General features: G+C 56.3%; 1 protein-coding gene across 2 annotated transcripts in view; it reads right to left on the reverse strand.

Annotated features, from left to right (window-relative positions):
* Positions 1 to 21,591, reverse strand: part of VIPR2 (vasoactive intestinal peptide receptor 2) — a 68,993-nt gene that overhangs the window by 35,716 nt on the left and 11,686 nt on the right. For both annotated transcript variants that reach the window (XM_061415359.1, XM_061415360.1), the window contains exons 3-4: positions 11,409 to 11,516; positions 8,940 to 9,037 (exon numbers count right to left, since the gene is read on the reverse strand). In XM_061415359.1, coding sequence (XP_061271343.1) covers positions 8,940 to 9,037; positions 11,409 to 11,516 — 206 coding nt within the window. The remainder of the gene's footprint in view (positions 1 to 8,939; positions 9,038 to 11,408; positions 11,517 to 21,591) is intronic.

The raw sequence follows: 21,591 nt of genomic DNA on the forward strand, positions 1-21,591 counted from the left end.
AGGGTTGAGACTCCACTCAGACCCTAGTGTCTTCTCCCTCCAGAGGCTCCTCCCTGAGGGCAAGTTACCCAACTGTTTCAGCTTTTTCCTTTAAGAGGAATCGGTCAGTTCTGCAGATAAGGACGTGGATGTCACCACTCTATCCAAACAAAGAGCAGAACTCTGAACACACAGGAAGTCAACGGCTCTCCTTTGGTCCACAAGAGAAGGGAGGACACAGGACAAACAGCTGTCCCAAGACTGGGGGGGACCAGGCAGCGGCAGGAGCTGGGGGCTCCCCGAACAGAACCGCGAGGCTGCGTGTTAAGCTGCAGGAATCAGACACTGGTGCGGCGGAAAGGACAGAGAAGGACGTCAGCGAGCAGGACAGAGCAGAGTCCAGTCCGCGTGATGGTCACTGGTCTTTGACAAAAACTAAAGGCAGCACCCTGGGGCAAAAGCAGTCTTTCCAACAAACGCTGCTGGGACAACTGGACATCCACATGCAAAAGAACGAGCCTAGGCACACCCATATGCTGCTGCTGCTGCTGCTGTAAGTCGCTGCAGTTGTGTCCGACTCTGTGTGACCCTATAGACAGCGGCCCACCAGGCTCCCCCGTCCCTGGGATTCTCCAGGCAAGAACACTGGAGTGGGTTGCCATTTCCTTCTCCAGGCATACCCTTATATTTTCACAAAAATTAACTCAAAATGGGCTATAGCCATAAAGAAAGTAGGAAGGCGCACAGTCCTATCTAACTCTTTGTGACCCCATGGGCCATAGCCTGCCAGGATCCTCTGTCTGTGGGATTCTCCAGGAAAGAATACTGGCGAGGGTTGCCATTTCCTCCAGGGGATCTTCCTGACCCAGGGATCAAACCCAGGTCTCCTGCATTGCAGACAGATTCTTTAGCATCTGAGCTGTCAGGGAAGCTCCTATAGATGTAAAGGTAAACTGCAAAACCATAACTCCTAGAAAATAACATAGGAGAAAACCCAGATTCCCTTGGGTTGTGATGCTTTTTAAAATACAATGCCTGTATGTATACCTATGGCTGATTCACGTTGAGGTTTGACAGAAAACAACAAAATTCTGTAAAGCAATTATCCTTCAATAAAAAAATAAATTAAAAAAAATACAGTGCCGAAGGCACCCTTCATGAAACAAATCATTGATAAGCTGGACTTGAATAAAATTAAAAAATTTTACCCTGTGAAAGAATTTCAGAGAATGAGAAGATGGGCCACAGACAGGGAGAAAATATTTGCAAAAGACATCTGATAAGGATTGTTATTCAAGACACATAAAGAACTCTTAATACTCAACAATGAGAAAACAAACAACCCAACTAAAAATGGGCCGAAGACCTTAAAAGCTGCCTCTCGAAAGAACGGATCCAGGTGGCAAACAGGCCAATGAGAAGATGCTCCCAGAAAGCACAGGTCAGGGCGTCCAGGTGGACAGAGGCCCCAGGAGCCTGCAGACTCGGTGGCGAGCAAGCGCGTGCGGACTCTGCACTCACCGGGGACCCCGGGGGTGAGCATCCCTTTGCTGTGAAGCGGTGATTAAAGGCAGAGCTCTCCCTCATGGGCTTGTTGGGGGATTTAATGAGCCAATCCATGTGAGAGCTGTAAACACTCTCAGTAAAAGCCCGAGACGTGATTTATGGCGCTTGGTTTGATTTTATAATAAAGACCGTTTTTATTAGGAAAGAGATCCTCGAGGTTGTTAATCCAGCGCCCCTAGTCCTCCTGGGTCAGGCTCCGTTTGCGCTCACTCTGCTTCACGGAGCACCTGGAAACACCCACCGCCTCCCCACGGGCAGCGTGGTCCCGCCTCCCGCACGATCACCAGCATCGTGTAGGAAGGACTGGCCGGCGCGCTCCTGCTGACCGCAGCTCCTCCTCCTGTCTGGGGGGCTCAGAGGCGCCGCACACCCAAAGGGGAGACACAGGTCCCCAGCTTTGTGCTGGGCCCCTCTGGTCTCTGCTGCAGCCTTCGGGGCCTCTGAGGAAGTGGACCTGAGCCCAGCTGGGCATCCTGACAGCACTGTCCTGGGAGGAAATGACCAGGCCCCTGTCCCGGCAAGTCGGGGTCACCTGGGGACATCACGTCGCCCCCGAGGTCACTGTCCTCCTGAGGATGAGCAGAGGCTTCAAGAAGGAGACGGGGGTCCAGACAGTCCCCACGACTAATGCCCCCTCAGCACAGGCAGACTCCCCATGGAGACTGCAACCCTGAGCGGCGGGCAGCCTGACCATGGGTCGGGGGGCAACCCTCCAGAGGCGGGGGCCCTGGGGTCCTGGGATCCTGGGGTCCTGGGGGCCCCATGGCACTCCAGAGACAAGGGTCCTGGTGTCCCGTGACCCTCCAGAGGTGGGGGTCCTGGGGTCCTGGGGTCCCTGTCTGCACAGCTGTCAAGACTGTGGCCCAGCTCCCTGTCTTCAGTCACCGCAGGGACCACTCCTTTGTTGGTATGGACTGGTTACAGGAGAATGCATTTTCTTTTAAAACCCAAATGTGACATTTCTGAGGTTAAAAAAAAAAAGTGGTAGATATTTTTGAATGTTTTCTCCCACTGACACCTATTTTGAGCACAGGGTTTATGCTAAAGAAAAGGCAACAGAAAGAGAGGTCGGGAACCTGTGCTTTGCCACCAAGCACCCTCACGCTCAGTGGGGAACCCGGACCTGACCCTAGAGACACCAGGCAAAGCCCACAGGGAGCCAGGCTGAGGGGCGAGGCCTCCAGCACGACGAGGGAAGGACAGAGAACGGCTGGGGCGGGAGAGGCTGGGTCACTCCACCAGAGCCGCCCTGGCTCCTCGGAGGGACGCGCCCTGGGCATGGGACACAGACAGCAGTCAGGGAGCAGCTTTGCAAAGACGTGCGGTGCTGGGATTACAGCAGGGCTGCTCACTCCTGAGGCAGCGCGTGTGTGTGGCCAGGGGTCTGCTGCTTGCCCCCCAGGCCTCAGAGGCTGCAGGACAACCAGCCAGCCGGGTTCCCTGAACCACTCCTGCAAGAAAGTCGCCTCCAAACAGGCCTCAGGAAATGCTCAACAGCAGGAAATTTGACGGTTGAATCTCCACTTGTCCTGACAGAGTCCGGGTGGAGGCAAATGTCACTGAGAGATGATTTGTCAAACAGCAGAAATTTGTTCTGAGGGGTCTTAAAACTATTTGAATATAGAAATAACGTATTTGCTGACTTCTGAAGAAGTAGAAAATATAACCAAACCACTAAAGGGAACACGCAGCTTCACTGTTTCCGGTCCTTCATCCACATGTTTCCGGGCGTGCAGTCTCTTGCTGCCCTTGTCCAGCTCCTGAAATGCCCACGTCCCACCCCAGTGGCGGGTGGTACCACCCTAACAGTGAGGAGGGGAGCTTCTCCGAAAGCCTGTCCTCTCTTTCTAGGTCTGTAACAGATTGCAAATACCCAGTAAAACAAACATTGCTAATTTCCATATTTTGTTCAATTATCTCTTTGGACTACAGACTTTCAGTCCTGAAATCTGTATGTCATGTGGAGAAACAGACAGGATTATCCAGCGAATATCCTGGTTGCCCCCATCCTACCCTGGAGCAGCGCCTCCCTTCCTGAGGGCCTGGTGGGTAAGGCTGGGGCTGATAGGCACCCAGCCCTGCTGGCAGGGCTCCCCATCCTGAACCCACCCCCCGCCTGCCTCACCTCCCAGACGCAGTGCCGCACCGTCATCTGATGAGCAGTCCATGCACTGAGCGTGCCCTCCCGTGCCCTGAAAAAAACCCTGGGGAGCTTCCTCCCGCCACTTGATGCAAAGTGAAGCACAGACACCACCCTTGGTGCTTGTTTGGAGGCAGAACGGGACCGGCCACCGTAACAGAGCTGAGTGTAGGCCCCCCTGCACCTTTAGGGCTCCAATCCTGGCCTCCGCCCCCTGCAGGCCATCCCTGCCAAGCCCCTCACCCCACCCCACGCGGGGACATCGTGGTCCTGCAGGGCCTAGGAGTGAGAGATGGAAGGCATCTGATGCGGAAGGACCGCGTGCTGGGGACGGGGACCCTGGGGGAGGTAGCACTAGCGGTCAGAGTGAGAGTTGCTGCGTGGTCTGAAAGCTGAGAGGAGGCCGCAGAAATATTTTTAGGAATATGGCATAACATGGAAGAAATGTGTCTGCTTGAAGCATGGGAAGGTTGAAATGCCAAACAGCTCTCTTGGCTAAATTTAGCAGAAGTGCTCTTTATTTAAGACCTATGTTAGCAAATATATAATGTGGGAGATGTATGGAGTGCCTGCCGTGGCGTGTCCACTCAGCACAGGACGCCAGCCTGTCTCTGGGACTGCTGTCCTTGGGAGGGGCCGTGGGCCAGGCACACGCAGTGACTGAGTCACACCTGGTGGCCGAGCGGGGTACAGCCCTGGGGCCCTTCACCTGGGCGGCTCTCGATAACAGGGGAAAGGAGACCTCCTGGGCCCGCAGAGACTCATCACGGCCTCTGACTACAAGCTGCTGGATGTTTTGCCAGCTCGCGGGTGGGACACTGGGCAGGAGGTGGGAACTAGAGGCAGGGAGGCTGGCCAGGACACTCTGACCAGGAGCCTCCAGATGGCCTTCAGCGGAGGAGGGAAGTCAGGAGGACAGGGTCTGCCTGACGTGCTGTGGGGGCACCCCTGGGCCACAAGAGCCCCTGGGTCTGGGGCAGGACTGGTCGGGGGCTTGGTGGGGGGGCAGGTAGGCAGGCAGATGACATGGGGTGGAGTGCCCAGTCCTGGCTGGTCCCTCCTGAGGCTGAGGCTATGGTGCAGGATGAGCTCCTCGGCTCCAGAGACCTTCAGCTCTCAGGGAAACCCTGGGCTCCCATGATAAGGGTGGGACTTCCTTAAACCTTCTTAGTGGTATTAAGCCCTTTATCCAAGGGTTAAAAGAGAAGAAGTTTAAGATGAAGATACGCAGGCCAGGCTGGAGGTGACTTTTGCTGGGAGAGGAACACAGACAGGGGAGACCTCGTTTGTGGAAGCTGGGGCACAGTGAGAGGGTGTCCCAAGATGAGCAGGGCTGGGTCAGGGTTTTGAGGCACCAGGAACGCAGGCTTAGACCACTGAGTGCCCCCCAGCCCCTCGCAGCCTCACAGTCATGGCTCCGGCTGTCATCCAAGGGCTTCTCTGGGGTCTTCAAGCCCGTGTCTCCCGCTCCCCGTTACTTTACCTCCTGATTCCCTCACCATATGTGGCTTATGTGGAGACTGTTTTTCCCCTTGAATTTAATTAACTTTGAAACCAACAAAGGTTGCACGCGTGGCACCCAGGGTGGAGTTTGGCTGCGTGACAGCAGGAAATCCAATTACAACTGTAGAACTGGGGAGAAAGATGGGCTGATGAGACGTGGAGTGATGCATTAGCAGGAGCCCATGGAAGGCCGGTGGGCTGAGGCTCTCGCTCCCCACCGGGAGGGCCCGTCCTGGCCTCGCTCGGGCAGCCCCATGCCTTGAGGCTCTCATCCTCACGGACTCGCTAAACAACCAGGCATCCAAAGCATGCGAGCGTGGGAGCTGCAACCAGGGAGAGAGTTACTCATCCTGGCTTTGTGCCATTATTTCCTTCACTTTCTCATATTAAAGTATTTTGAGTTTCTAATCCATTAGTAGGGAATATGCACTCATGATACTTGCAGAGTCTCTGAAATGTTTAACTGAGAACAAAAATAGCTTTGCACGCTGGATAGAAAGGCACTGGGAAGTCACAGGCGCCCCATCCTCGAGGGGTCTGAGCCGACGCGGTTCCCACAGGGTGTCCTCTACAGCCGTGTCAGTGCTTCGTTGCCTGAAGACAGAGGGGAATGCCGGGGTTCCCGGAACATTCACGTGTGACGTGAGCACAGGCTGTGCTTCCCCCCACGGGGTCCCGAGGCCTGGGAGGTCCACATGCTGGGCTGGCTGCAGCGGCGGGCAGGAGCTGTGGGCAATGGTAGGTGGGTGTTGGAGCCCCACCCGCCCTCCACGCTCAGGAGGCCGGGCGCTCCCCGGCTGCACCCCTGGGCTGTCTGGGAGCACGTGTGAGGTGACAGGGGCCAGGCCACTGTGGGGCTGTCCTCGCTCCTGGTCAGAACAGGGCTGGGACACTCGTCTCTACAGGGACGGTCCTCAAACTGGGGTCAATGCTACGCAGTTTAAGGCTCCCTCGTAGAACACCGACAGGACAGCTCCCAGTTTGGACACGTTACATCATAGAACAGCAGTCTGGGGCGAGTCCGGAACCTGAGATAGCTCACAGGCCTGTGAAGAGGCGGTTGGCCCGAGTTCCCTCGGTGGTCTCTGACCCGCCTGGGGGCCCGGCCTCCAGCGAGCCCACGGGCCGTGGCACCCAGCCTGTCCTGGGTGGCGGGGCTGACAGTGGAGGCGGTGAATGCCACCCAAGCCACAGGCTCAGCACCGGGGCCCCACCTTTGTGCTGCAGCCACGGGGGCCATGGGGGCCTTCCGGCCACCCCTTCTCTGTGGGGTCCCTGCAGAGCGTCCCAGGGCGCAGGTCCAGGTGGGTCTGTGGATGGGTCAGCAGCCCTGGCTTGGCTGCCCAGGTGGGTCCCAGCGCATCTGGGCAGCTGCCCTTGTGTGGGGAGCGGGGGCTCGGGAACTGCCCCCGAGGAAGGGTCAGACGGACTGACTCTCGTCAGAATGGCAGGGTCCCTGGCTATGCCACACTGTTCCTCCAAACCTCAGTTTCTCCGTCTATAAAGTAGGCTGTCACCCGGTAAATGAGGTGCGGGTGGGCAAGTGGCTGACGAGCACACACCTGCAGTGATTGGAGGAGTAGGCTCGGGGCCTCCCCAAGGCGGATGTGAGGGGCTGTGAGCCCCCACGCCCGGCGCACGCAGGAGAACCTCACACCTGTCAGCGAGGCGCACACAGCACGGATGCCCAGCCGCACCCCGGTCACCCTCCCTGACCGCCAGTCACGCCTCACCAGGCTGATCTTCCAGTTAGAGGGGTACACGCAAAAAAGGTGCTTCTTCTCCAGGGTTTCCTGATCCTACAGGAGAGGAACTGGCTTTAAATTACAGACCTTGGTGAAGAGAGCAAAGGAAGCCCCTCGGTCATCCAGGAAAACGACGGGCAGCAATGTTCCCGCGGGTCTCACCTGGGGACTGACATGGGGGACTGGCGGGAGGGGGGCCTCAGCCCACAGACAGGCTTCTGCCAAGGTTCTCTGGGCTCCTGCTTGGGTGGCAGGCAGCCCCCAGGGTCTTTAAATGAGCCCCACACCCAATGCGTGGACTGTGTGGATCACAACAGACTGTCGAAAATTCTGAAGGAGGTGGGAATACCAGAGCACCTGACCTGCCTCCTGAGAAATCTGTATGCAGGTCAGGAGGCAACAGTTAGAACTGGACATGTAACAACAGATTGGTTCCAAATAGGAAAAGGAGTACGTCAAGGCTGTATATTGTCACCCTGCTTATTTAACTTATATGCAGAGTACATCATGAGAAACGCTGGGCTGGAGGAAGCATAGGCTGGAATCAAGATTGCCAGGAGAAATATCAGTAACCTCAGATATGCAGACGACACCACCCTTATGGCAGAAAGTGAAGAAGAACTAAAGAGCCTCTTGATGAATGTGAAGGAGGAGAGTGAAAAAGGTGGCTTAAAACTCAACATTCAAAAAACTAAGATCATGGCATCTGGTCCAATCACTTCATGGCAAACAGATGGGGAAACAATGAAAACAGTGACAGACTTTATTTTCTTGGGCTCCAAAATCACTGTAGATGGTGACTGCAGCCATGAAATTAAAAGATGCTTGCTCCTTGGAGGAAAAGCTATGACCAACCTGGATAGCATATTAAAAAGCAGAGATATTACCTACAAAGGTCCATCTAGTCAAGGCTATGCTTTTTCCAGTAGTCATGTATGGATGTGAGAGTTGGACTATAAAGAAAGCTGAGGGCCGAAGAATTGATGCTTTTGAACTGTGGTGTTGGAGAAGACTCTTGAGAGTCCCTTGGACTGCAAGGAGATCCAACCAGTCCATCCTAAAGGAGATCAGTCCTGGGTGTTCACTGGAAGGACTGGTGCTGAAGCTGAAACTCCAACTTTGGCCACCTGATGCGAAGAACTGACTTACTTGAAAAGACCCTGATGCTGGGAAAGATCGAAGGTGGGAGGAAAAGGGGACGACAGAGGATGAGATGGTTGGATGGCATCACTGACTTGATAGACACGAGTCTGAGTGAACTCAGGGAGTTGGTGATGGACAGGGAGGCCTGGTGTGCTCCTGTCCAAGGGGTCGCAGAAAGTTGGACACGACTGAGTGACGGAACTGAATACCTGAAGCTGGCAGGGAGCACACGTCTGAAGCAGGCCCAGCCTGGGGCTCCTAAGGCTCATCCCTGTCCACACAAGGTCATGGCCTTAGTAGCAGGGCCCAAGGGGAGACAGTGGGCTGGTTTTGGTAGTAAACAAAACAACCCCCGTCACGGGCCACGGCTTGGTGAGTTTACAGAAGGCCCGGGGCAGGCTTCAGCAGAGCCGCGGTCGTTCCTGGAGGGGGGGCTCTTCTCGCCCCTCCCCTGCCCTGGGCCAAGTCTGGACCCAGCCTGAGAGCATCACCAGCAGGCACTGAGCTGGGGCAGCCCCGGCCAGGCACACTGGCTCTATGTCTGCAAAGATGCTCCAAGCTTGGTCCCGTCCCTGCGGCTGGCTCAAGGCTAAGAAAACCGCTTCACAGCTTCTGAAGAGCCTGTATTGTGGCGACATCTCCAAGGGAACAAGAAACCCTCACCGCAGAAAGGACACGCATTACAGCTGGGCTCAGCAAGCACCGCCACTCTGGGGTCACCTTCCAGACACAGCAGGCTGGCGAGGCCTCCCTACCCCAACCTTACAGAACCGTCATGATTCCTAAGCCCATGCAGCTGAGCTGAAATACGGGCCCAGCTGGATTTGACCGGAAGTGGAAGGAGCAGCGAACAAGGTGCTTACCTTACTCTCATCCTCAGGGTCGCTGTAGCCACACGCGTCCATGAAATCCGGGAACGTCTCTGACCACCCGTCATTGGTGCAGTTCTTGCTTATGTTTCCTGGAAAGTGAACGCCACGGGTCTGATCTGCGTGTTCACGGCGTGCACCTGCGCCTCTGGGCCTCTCGCTCCCTCTGCCGGTGAGGGTCAGGGCCTGGACCAGGGCGCTCGCTGCTCAGGGCCTCCTGACCCCTGGAACCCGGGCAGTGGTCCTGCATTTCAGGGGGCCTCGGTGGCTGGAGGGAGCAGGTTCTCAGACAAAGCACGGGCACATGATGGTCGTCACGTGGGATGCAGTTAACCATGTGCTCGGATCACCACAGAGCAGAGTGGAAGTAAACAGGGTGTATCCTGTCAAGTGAGAAGGGTCTGCAGCCAGACCCCGATCACCGTGTTCTGCTCTCCAGACCCCGATCACCCTGTCCTGCGGCTGGAGTCGGGAACAGAGAAGAGCGATGGAGGAGCAGGGTGCGGGGCTCTTTGTAACTCACGCAACCCTGACGTCTCACGAGGAGGCCCTGCGACGATCCCTTGTTGTGGACAAGAAACCTGACGCTTAACGAAGGTGGCCCACCGGCCCAAAGCTCCACAGCCGAGAGCAAGTGGCCCATTTCAGGACGGGGCAGTCAACTCCTCAAGTGCACAGCACGCTTGCGGCCCACCTGCCCTTGGGACAGTACCCTGAGGTCTGGAAGGCCAGGGGGCGGGGCGGTGAGTGGAGGGCGGAACCGCGAGGGGCAGGGCAGGGGGCGGGGCAGAGAGGGGGCGGGGCAGCAAGGGGATGGGCCGTAGTGATGCGGCGGGGCAGAGAGTGAGGGGCGGGGCAGTGGGCGAGGCAGTTGGGGAAGCAGGCGCAGAGTTAGAGGGTCTCCGCACCAGGGTCTGTGAGAACCTTGCTCTCCGGCGGCGTCAATCGCTGTGGGACCTCACCCTGCTGTGGGGCCCCCTTATCTCCAGGCTGCTCCCTACTCTGGCCGTCCTGAGTTGCGGTTCATGGCGGGGGTCTCAGTACAGTGGTGACAGGCCCCCACCATAGTCCCCCCAAAGCTGACTGCACACCCTTCATGGCTCAGAGGGCAAAGAGCCCTCCTTCTGTGCAAGAGACACAGGTTCGGTCCCTGGGTGGGGACGATCCCCCAGAGGAGGGCATGGCAGCCGGCTCCAGCATTCTTGCCTGGAGAATCCCATGGACAGAGGAGCCTGGGGGTCACTACAGTCCTTAGGCTGTAAAGGACTCAGACACGACTGAGCAACTAGCACTTTTCCCACGCTTTTCCTTGCTGCTCAGTGCATGGTTGAGCGTGACTGTCCCGTAGGGGCCATGGTCACAGCGTCTGGTCCTGAGCACTGACAGCTGGGCTCAGACCCTGCTCCGGAGGGTCCTGACTTGGGGGTGAGGCTGGAATGGTGGCGGGCTCCACAAAGAACCAGCCCCCGGGAAGAGCTCTCATCCCGGGTCACGTTCAGGCTCGAGTCAGGGACAGGTCAGAGCCCTGCAGCCCTCTAAGGACCAGCCCCGTGGCTTCTAGAGAGAAGCGGGCAGAATGCAGGGCTGGGCCCTCTTGCTGCTGGATGCAGAGTGCAGCACCTTCCCCGAAGGGGGAGACCCCCTGAGGGCCTTTGTCCATTCATCAGAACAGATCTCAGAGTCCTTGAATCTGGCCCTCCTGCACCTGGAGGTTTGACACCACTCCTTTCAAAGACCTGCCTCAGAGCAAAACCCAGCCCAGCTCCCCACCCAGAGGCAGAGTCTCCTGCGGCTCGTTCCCACCCCCATCCTAGCCCTGCTTGGGGGGACCTTCTGCAGCCCCAGGGCCCACTGGCATGGTTGCTATGACAACGTGCACCAATGTCTGGAGAGACCACCCCCCCAACAATTTCCCACCTACAACTTTTTAAAAAAATAAAAAACAGGTGTATTTCTCACACATCCGGGTTTTCACGGTCTGTGTGCAGAGCAAGCCCCAGGAAGAGGCAGCCCTTGGCCCCATGAGCGCCTCCTGCAGGTGTTCAGGGGCTGAGAACCCAGAGTCGGTCCAGGAAGGGAGACGTTTCCTGTGAGGGAGAGAGTGCGTCCTAGGCCAGCAAGGGACACCCTGGAGGACATGCTCTGAGGGCCATGGGCGCCCAGGTGAGGCAGGTGTTCCTGTTCTCCCCCTGCCTGGTGCCCGTGGCCCCTCGTCTGCACTGGACACCCATGTGCCGGGCTCCTGCTCAGGGTCTCCCGTCTGAGCCCTCCGCGTGTGCTGTGGGTGGACGGCCTGGCAGCAGGCATTCTGTCCTCCCAAGCTCTAAGGTCAGGTCAGCACAGCTGCTCCCTGACCCACCAGGTCGTGGATACCGATGCCCTGCTTCTTGTGCCTCCATGGAGAAGTCAATCCCTCTGACCAAAACCCCCAAAAAGCTAAAAAATGACACAGCGGAACAGTACCTGGTTTGCTGTAAAAATTGCTGAACAGTTTTGGACAGGGCACCGTGACGGTCTCGCCAACATCCGCGGGGCGCCAGCAAGTAATGTTGTCCCAGATGCCGCTGCAGGCTGCAGGGGAGACAGGGGTGAGCGAGGCCTGCGGCCCACCGCAGGCAGCTCCCTCCAGCCCGCACGTGGCACCCAGAGGTGGGGCCAGATCTGCTCTGAAACTTTGCAAATAGAAAGCCTATCAGTTAGATGATTATACTGCAAATCATTCTCCCGTGAAACAAACTTGCACCACGATATTATTGAGAACATGCTTGGCACGGGTTCACTGTGATCAGCTTTGCAGAAGTGAGTGAGTGGGAAGGGACGAACCTGAGGCACCCAGAGTGCACTGTGCACTTTTGAATCTCAGCAGAATCAGTACTTTTTCCTGATGCTATGCTTGCCCCTGTGACACAGTGGGCACCACCCGGTATCTGTGTAAGTCTCGGAGGTGAGGGTCCCCTGAGGCACACACCCTTGTGCTTTTATGGACTCTGACTTCAAGGACAATTTGTAAATTTAAATATTTGATAAGATTTAGTTGATTGCAGCAGTCAAGATGATATACTGGTGGTGAAATTTTAGGCTACCTTCGTGGAGTTATCTAATAACTTAATTAGCACAGTGTTAAAGCCTAAAACATTTTTCAGATCTCCTATTTTGTGTAATAGCCCCCCCATGAGGGTAATTCATGCACGCATTGCATTAATCATCTTACCAGCAAACAGCACTGAGCCTCAAACAGTGCAAGGACCTCTCACGTCAAACAAACAGAAAATGAATCCTTGAACCCAGGGATTTTTTACTACAAGTTCAAGGTGTTTCTACTACGTTTTGTGACCTCTAAAGTTTTGCATTTCAGTTAAACTTCAGTATTGGAGGAGCAGTGTGCTGGCTTCAGTTAAAACAAAGAAACAACACTTCTGCTCTCTGACATGCCATCCAGATCTGTACGATAACTGTGATATAGTTTTGGTTTGACCACAGGAATGTTTTACTTCTATGAAAACAGATAATGAAAAGTTGGCTCCAAACCAAGTTTTGCAAAAAAGTTGAAAATATCTTTCTAAAGGCTTTTATAAATAAAATGAAAATATGTGTGCTTAGTCACTCAGTCTTATCCGATTCTTTGCAACTCGATGGACTGTAGCTCACCAGGCTCCTCTGTTCGTGAAAATCTTCAGGCAAGAATACCACCCCTCATGGGGTGGCTATTACTCAAAATAAGAGATCTGAAAAATGTTTTAGGCTTTAACGTTGCACTAATTAAGTTATTAGATAACTCCATGAAGGTAGCCTAAAATTTCATCACTCATATATCATCTTGACTGCTGCAATCAACTAAATCTTATCAAATATTTAAATCTGCAAATTGTCCTTTAAGTCAGAGTCCATAAAAGCCATTTCCTTCCTTAGGGGATCTTCTTGACCCAGGGATCGACCCCAGATCTTGCATTGTGGGATGATTCTTTACCATCTAAGCTGCCAGGGAAGCCCCAAAATGAAAATACACTCATCTTACAAACTGAATTACATACCAAAGATTGAGCACAGGAACGCACACTACAGTAGCTCACACATGTAAAGAGAATGCTGCTTTCTGAAAAATTAACTAGAGTAAGTCATCAAGGACAAAGACGTCAGTAGAAACACTCTCCCAGTTGGGTGGACAGTGTGGCCTGTGGGCCTGGGGGTGTGTGGGTGAGCAGGGGGCAGTGGTGGTGGGGTTTACCTGGGCAGTGAGTCTGAGCACAAGCCACAGATAACGGGGAACATATGCGCTTCTCTCTCCACCTTCCAAACCTCATGAAAATGACAGTCGAGAAATCAGAAAGGGAAGTTCCTAGAAAACTTTATGGCAGTTCCATAAAACTTTGAAGACAGACAGCACGTGTGTTTTAAAGACTCAGGCAGAGCAAAGGGGGCACAGAAGAGCCTGCAGGAGAAGGGAAGTGGGCAGTGCCCTTGAAGGGCCCTGGACCCCAGGACCCGGGGCTCGGGCCGACTAAATTTGGAAGAATCACACTGAGTGTGAATTCTGAACTCTGGGAACTCCAGCCTCCCCCAGCCTGCCAAGTGTCTGGAAGCTCTGCTTAGGCCACCTGCTGGAGCAGTGCCCAGGGGAGGCCCCAGACAGCCAGGCCACCTGAGACAGGCGGAGTCGCTCTGAGAACTGCAGTTGGGGACCACCCAGTGTTCATCCCGAGAGAAGCTTGTCTTGTTCTGCTGCAAAGTCTGATGCTAACTGTTGAGAGATATGGGGCTTCCCAGGTGGTGTTGATGGTAAAGAGCCCACCTGCCAATGCAGGAGACATAAGAGATGCGGGTTTGGCCCCGGAAGACCCCCTGGAGGAGGGAGTGGCGACCCCCTGCAGTATCCTTGCTTGGAGAACCCCATGGAGACCGGAGCCTGGCGAGACTTTGTTTTGCAAAGCCAGATTTCCAGACATTCCCAGCCATCATTCTCACCTCTAACTCTGTGGCTGCTTAGCAACTCACTTTCCTCGTTTTTCCAAAGCACACCAATTGGTTTTCCCAGAAACAAGTGCCTTTTGGTATCTGTCAGCTTACATACTGTTTAACTAAGCCGGTGGTTGAGTAGCAGATGTGGGCGGTGACGATACATTGTAAGCTTGGCAAAGTGGTCCCAGAGGTTTCAGGGAGGAGGTGGCGGAAAGTCTTGAGCAAAGAGCTTCCCGCCAGGGTCACCAGAAAAGAAAGCATAGGAGCCTAGTGGACACTGGTGCTGGGCTTCCTAAGCTCCTCTTGGGAGGGCAGTTTAGTTCCCTGAAAGCAGCCTTCCAGCCCAAGCGGTTCAGGAAAACTGACCTGACGCAGCGTGCAGCCTCCAGACATCCCCGAAACTTCACGGCATCTCATACAGAACATACTGGAGGCACTGATGAATAGTGTAGGAAGGGCCACGATCGGAACACGTACCTATAAATATGCTGGAGCTCCAAGGGGACGGCGGCAATTCACTCGCAGACAGGAGTCTTAGGCGGGGGGTACCCACCATCACGGAGAGAACCCTAATCCCCTTGTTCCCAAAAACCCACTTTCTCTCCAAGCTATCTCCGGGCAAGTCACGCTACCACAGGTGGGGTACTGGTGTTGTTTTGAGTCCTGGATTTATTTTCTCATTATTTCAATGACATAAGCATCACTTTCCAGAAAACCACGTGAGTCTCATCACTCAGGTCCTGCGGTTCCTCTTGGCAGAGCTTTCACAGGCACCGCGTTCCCTGCCCACGGGTGCACACAGGGCGGTCGGCGCCAGAACCCCATCTGGCCACCACCGCCCCGACCCCTGAAGGCCATGTCCTCACTGGTGGTTTGTGGTCGGAGCCCTGGACACAGAGCCAGAGGTGCGTCCGAGTCCAGGTGAGCATGTGGACAGAGGACGGCCCTGGGCACTCGCCCGGGGGCTGAGGGCTGAAGTCTCAGGTAGGCTCTGACCACACGGACACGGCTGCCCTCTCTGGGTGAGGCTCCTGGGGCGTTCCCAGCAGAGGCCGGGCTCTGCTCCGTCCTTGTTGTCACTGGGAGAGGAATCCATTACCCAGCCAACACCAAGGCAGAGAGAGAGAGCACAGCAGTGGGACCGCGGGTACCCAGGGACCCTGGCAGACCGGAGATGCCCATGCAGCAGGGAGGTGCCCAGCGGGCAGGCAGGCACGGGGTGATGGAGGAGCATCCCAGACCCACCGGGAGCTCCAGGGAGTGGCTACACTCCTGCAGCCTGGCAGACCAGCAGGGGGCAGAGGGCCCAGCACCCCAGCACCCCCGGGTCAGCTTGCTCCAGACGGGGTATGGGGCAGGAGCTGCAGGAGCAGGGACGTGGGAAAAGAAAACGCAACACACCCATTCCAGCACAAAGGCGCGAGGTCTGGCAGCAGCTGGCAGCGCCAGCACCACCTTCCATTTGTAAGTTTAAAGTTGAAGTTGCGAGCGGCCGGAATCAGATGCTGCAGGCATGTGCTGGACGTGCCCCCGGGCTCTGAGGCTGGAGCTGAGCTGGTCGCTGGACCCCAGCCCACAGACGGCAGGGCCCACGAGGCCTGGGGCGTCCCCACGATGCGCTGATCTTGCTCAGGAGAAGCCAGAGAAATGGCAGCCTTGCTCTCTGGCCAGGCCTTGTGTGCAATATACACACGCCTTGCGTGGGACATACTGTGGCCAGAATGACAAGGTCTCCAAGGCTCGCCTGGCCGCCCAGGGAGGAGGCTGCAGCTCTGGGGCTGCCCTGCATGTGCCCACGGATAACACCATCAGAGGGCAGGTCTCCCCTCGGTCAAGGCTGGCAGTGGGGCGGCCGAGGGGCAGTGACAGCATGCCAGGTCCTTCCCAACTCCCCACCCCCACCCACCCCCTGCCCTGGGACCCGCTGTTAATGCCCACACCCAGGGTCCTGCTTTGATTCTCCCTCTGGCGCGGCTCAATTTTTAAGTTTCCTGGAGGTTCTCACAAGTACCCAGGGCTCAGACCCACTGTCTTGCAGGGCAGGCGCCAGGAGGGACCTTGAGGTCATTAGTGTGGGTGTTGATGAAGGTGCTGGGGCTGCTGTCCCTGGGAACTTGTCAGAAAGTTCTTGGGTCCCATCCTAGGCCACCAAGCCAGAGACCCAGGGTGGCCCTGCAGTCCCGAGCTGGTGCTGAGCAGTTCAGGGGCTGAGGCGGCCCCATTCCCGCCCAGCACAGGAAGGGGGTGGGTGTGGAACTCCTGCAGCTCAGCAAGCCTGGTTTCCGCTGTAAACGGTGGGGCGGCGGCAGGCTGGGGGGTGAAGGGGGGAGCCCTGGTGTGCCCACGTGGCAGGTGCCAGGGTCTGTGTGGCCCAGGGAGCCCAGAGTGGCCATGGGGCGCCTCCTGGGGTGACAGCAGTGCTGGAGGGCCATCCCTGCTCCCCAACTTGATGGCCCCCAACACCTCCACAGACCTGGGGGCTGTGCCTGATGACCACCCCCTCACATGAGCCCGCTGGGGAAAGGGCTGCTCAGGAGGAGTTGTGAGAGCAACAGGGGGCAGGATGCCACCCCCAGGGGCCAGCTCTGCCCTCAGGAGCTCATTTTATCCCCAGACCCAGGCAGCAGGGCGGGGGTGGCTCCCCAGTCCCAGCTCATGGATATGGACGTGCAGGCCAACATCTGCTGGATCATCGAAAAAGCAAGAGAGTTCCAGAAAAACATCTACTTCTGCTTTACTGACTATGCCAAAGCCTTTGTGTGGATCACAACAAACTGTGGAAAATCCTTCAAGAAATGGGAATACCAGACCACCTCACCTGCCTCTTGAGAAATCTGTATGCAGGTCAGGAAGCAACAGTTAGAATCGGACATGGAACAACAGACTGGTTCCAAGATGGGAAAGGAGTACGTCAAGGCTGTATATTGTCACCCTGCAGGGCTCCAAAATCACTGCAGATAGTGACTGCAGCCATGAAATTAAAAGACGCTTACTCCTTGGAAGAAAAGTTATGACCAACCTAGACAGCACATTAAAAAGCAGAGACATTACTTTGCCAACAAAAGTCCGTCTAGTCAAAACTTTGGTTTTCCCAGTAGTTATGTATGGATATGGGAGTTGGACTATAAAGAAAGCTGAGCAACGAAGAATTGATGCTTTTGAACTGTGGTGTTGGAGAAGACTCTTGAGCGTCCCTTGGACTGCAAGGAGATCCAACCAGTCCATCCTAAAGGGGATCAGTCCTGAATATTCATTGGAAAGACTGATGCTGAGGCTGAAACTCCAATGCTTTGGCCACCTGATGGGAAGAACTGACTCATTTGAAAAGACCCTGATGTGGGGAAAGACTGAGGGCAGGAGGAGAAGGGGACCACAGAAGATGAGACCATTAGATGGCATCACCAACTCAATGGACATGAGTTTGAGTAAGCTTTGGTAGTTGGTGATGGACAGGGAGGCCTGGCGTGCTGTGGTTCATGGGGTCGCAGAGATTCGGACACGACTAAGTGACTGGACTGAGTGATGTGGCGGGGCCCCCCGGCCCTGCCTGCAGTGCTTCTATGTGACCTGTCTGGGGTGGGGCAGGGTAGACACCCAGCAGGCGTCCAGCTCGGTGAGGCTGCTTTTTCCCTGGCGGTCAGTGGCAGCACCGGGCTGGTGGTCTTAGCCTGGGCCAGATGGAGGGTCGCTGACCCACCTGGGCCTCCTGGGTGGCGAATGGCCCCCAGGGCCCCCGACCCTGGCACTCCTGTGGGGCCACCCCCATGAAGGCCACAAGCCCACCGCCGGGCCGAGGACGGGAGACCGGCAGGCTGGTCGGTGCCGCAAGATGGCTCTGGTGTCGGGGCCCTCTCCTCCCCTGAGTTCTGGTCTGGGTGATTCAGGCCGCACTAATTACTAGACCCCTCCCAGCGGGAACAAAGCACGTTGAGAATGACTGCCACGATTCCTCACTGTGCCTGCCATTCTCCTCGTGAGCCTTTGAAAATCAGTGCCAGGGCTCTGCCTGGAGAACAAGGACTGTGGGGCAGGGCCAGCTGGGGCTCACTAAGGGGACCCGAGGACATCAGAGCTGGGAGGACCTGCTGACCCCTGGAGGCCCTCTGCCTCACACCCGGGGGTCCACGCCTAGAGTCTCAGGAGCTTTGAGGCCCACGGGACGCAGGCCACTTCCCATGACGCCAGCCTCTGTCCACTCAGAACGTCTCAGCCATTCATGGAGACGCCCTTACAATCCTACAAAACCTTCCAGGTGTGCAATCTTAAGCTACGGGCGCTGCACATGTGCTGGGTGTGTGTTTGCACGGGCGTCAGTCCAGGTGCGGGGAGATGTGCGCGGCGCTGGGAGGCCATGCCTGCTCCGGTTAGTTCCTGGCTGACGGCACGTCACGGCCCCCATGGCCCCTGCTCCAAGGTGTGGCCTGGTTCCTAGTGGACGCGCCTCCCTGACCCCGGCGTACTTCAGGCCAGTGGCCCAGCGTGTGGGGCCACTCTGCTGGCGGTGCTCTTCTGGGCTCCCCTTAGGATCCAGCACCTCCACTTCCCACAGCCCAGAGGCTCCTCACCCCAAGTGCTGGCACTGACCCCTCCTGGACCCTGCTCTGGGGGCCGTCCTCCCCGGCAGAGGACGGTTACAGACCCAGAAGACCTCCCTGCCACCTGCAGCGGGGCAGCTGCCACTCACCTCTCATCCCCACGTCCCCTGGGACTGGGGGCCCTCCCTTCCCTCCACAGTGGGGCAGAAATCACAGGGTATTCCAAGGTCTCTCCCCAAAGACACCCGATCCCCAAACAGTCCTGCTCTTTTGCTTCTGTGCTGTGGGTGTTGAGGAAACACCCCTCTGAGTGGCCTCCTCCTGGCCACTCATGGGCACCTGGTTCTGGCTCTCTTTGGGGCCTGAGAACATCCTATACATCGGCCTATACATCCTATACAACAGCCTGTACAACACCCTGTACAACACCCTATGCTGCTGCTGCTGCTAAGTCGCTTCAGTCGTGTCCGACTCTGTGCGACCCCATAGACGGCAGCCCACCAGGCTCCCCCATCCCTGGGATTCTCCAGGCAAGAATGCTGGAGTGGGGTGCCATTGCCTTCTCCAATACAACACCCTATACGACACCCTGTACACCCTATACAACACCCTACACATCCTATACAACGTCCTGTACTCTGCACCACGGACACAGAGACGTGACATGCTTTTCTTTCAGAAAAACAGGACGCCCTGTATGCTGTCTTCTTTGCTTTCTCAACAAAACACGTCTCATATTTTCCTGTTCTTTCTGCGGTGCGCCGCGTTTTTAATGGCTGGCTAATAGTTCAACATCCACTTACTTGTGACACACAAGGAGTGGTGACCCAAGTGTCTGATTGGAACTCTAGGTAGTAAGGCCTTAGTAGGTGCCCCCCAGGTGACTGGACTTGTTTCCTGTTCTTTTAGAAGGAACTGCAGTTCTTCCCCAAATGATGAGGAAAAGCTCTTCTTTACAGAGAATGCTAATTGATACGTGCAAAGAATGGTTAGAACTTTAAAAGCTGACATTTTGGACCCTGAGACAGACTGATTCGAGTGTGAATCAGGAACAGGGTGGGGAGAAGGCTGGGAAAGAGGAGCAGCTCCAAAGACCACCAGCCAACTGCAGGGAAAAAGAACTTGGTGTTCAAGATCTGGAGGCCACTTATACTCAAGTGGCCGGACAGCATAATGGGATACTGAGGGACATATCGATCACCAGTGTGGGGACCCCACAGAGCACACACGTGACCTGCATCCGCTCTTCCCAGAGGGTCTGATCTGAGTCTCCTCAAGCCTTCATGTCCAAGCTGCTGTAAGGAGACATGGGCTGGAAGGACACACCGAAACGCACCCGGAATATGGGACACTCTGTGAGGTGACTGATCTGCTGCTTACTGTCTGGGGGTGCAGGCGGAAGCACCCCCAGGGTCAGGGCCCACAGCTCTGTGGACATGTCCACGGAATGTGTCCTGCACAAGTCGGCCCAGCAAGTGCAGAAGTACTGACAGCTGCTGAACACCCAATGCCTCCTCTGCAGCACCTGACTACATGGATGTTCAGTCACACAGAAAGGGCAGCCTCGCTGCGGGAAAACTGCTCATGAAGACAGTAGGGGAAAGCCACGGTCCCTTGGCCTGCAGAGCGAGGTCCGGCCCTGGAGTAGCTGGGGCAACGTGGGATCCTGGGCCCTGGCTGGAGAGAGGCGGCCAGGATGCCCTGTGGGGGAGGCCGTGCCAGGCCTGGTGCGCCTGCCACTGAGCCCACGAGCAGAGTGCACAGGGACAGAGGTTAGCTACAGCTAAGCCTCCAGGAGAGGCCTCTGGGTGCTCTCACGGGAGCAGTCTCAGAGCCGGGAAGTGCAGCCGGCTCTGGTGTAGCTTACTTATTCTTATTCCTTGAAGGTGAGGACTCTGCATTCCCACAGGAAAAGAGAAACTGCCAGACAAACCCTTCTGGGGTGGCAGCACAGATGTGGTCACCGCCGGCTGGGCTGACGGTGAGACCGCCCTGTAAAAACAGGACTGCAGCCGCCCTGTGCAGACGCAGCTTTGCAGCACACGCTGCAGGGGGCTGTGCCGACCCAGGAGGTTTGCCAGGGGTCCTCTGTGCTCTGAAACTCTGATTTAACAGTTTTAAAGAAAGGAGTTATCTTCATTTTAGCCCTCAGAGCCACTGATCTGCTTCTGGCTCCCAGCAACCCCCGTCTATTATCAGTGTAAATAATTGAAAGCTAGATGGATCGTCTCACCAACTGAAGTTGGGAAAAATCCTTTTTAAAGTGGGTTGGCCAAAATGTTCATCTGGGTGCCCCCCTGGCCAGCTTTAACTTGAATGAAATTCTTGGCCAACCCAAATAAAAGGGTTTGTGCTTCCCTGTGAACCTGCTCACCTGTTCTGACCTGAATTACCGAATAGGCCGCTTCCCACTTGCCTGCCGCCCGAGGGCCCCACTCTGGGTGCAGGGTGAGCGCCTGATTTGCTACTTTCTGCAGGTAAATCCAGGCCAGCCTTGAGACCCCCGGGGTCCGGATGACTCTGACCAAAGGGCTTCCCCAGGCCAGTGGGCACCCAGGATTCGAAAGAGGCCACAGAGGCAGCTGGGGTGGCCCAGAGCCTCCCACCTCTCCCAGGGCACGGAGCATAGCGCTGCCAGACGTGGCCATCCACGGGGCCTCTGTCTCTGGTCAAATCTGCTGTGTGCCCACGACCAAACCTCCATGGAGGCTCCAGGCTCAGCCCTGGTTGAGCCTGGCCCCTTCCCAGGGCAGCTGCAGTCACGACCAGCAGAAACATCCCCACATCCTCACTGCCGCCTCACCTTGACTGCCTGCCGAGACCACCTCTCAGAACGCTCCCACCCTAGACTCTCAGGCCACACAGCACAGGAAGGACCCCAGGGTCTGCCTCCTGAATGCAGGGTGTGCAAGGCTGAGATGCGGAAGGTACCCCCAGGGAAGCAGCCTGGAATGCCCCATGTTTCAGCCCCTACGCCCAGCGGTCTTAGCGTGCACCGAGGGAGTGGATGTGATGCTGAGTGGGTTCAGACCCCCAGCCCCGCAGATGGTGACGCGATCCCTGGGGATCCCGTGCACTGGACCTGGAGGCTCTGAGACACTGGCCTGCCAGCCCCTCCCTCAGTTTCGGAGTCACCCTTTGGGCATATTCAGTGC

This window comes from Bos javanicus, chromosome 4 (genome assembly GCF_032452875.1).
Source record: "Bos javanicus breed banteng chromosome 4, ARS-OSU_banteng_1.0, whole genome shotgun sequence".
Taxonomy (NCBI): Eukaryota; Metazoa; Chordata; class Mammalia; order Artiodactyla; family Bovidae; genus Bos; species Bos javanicus.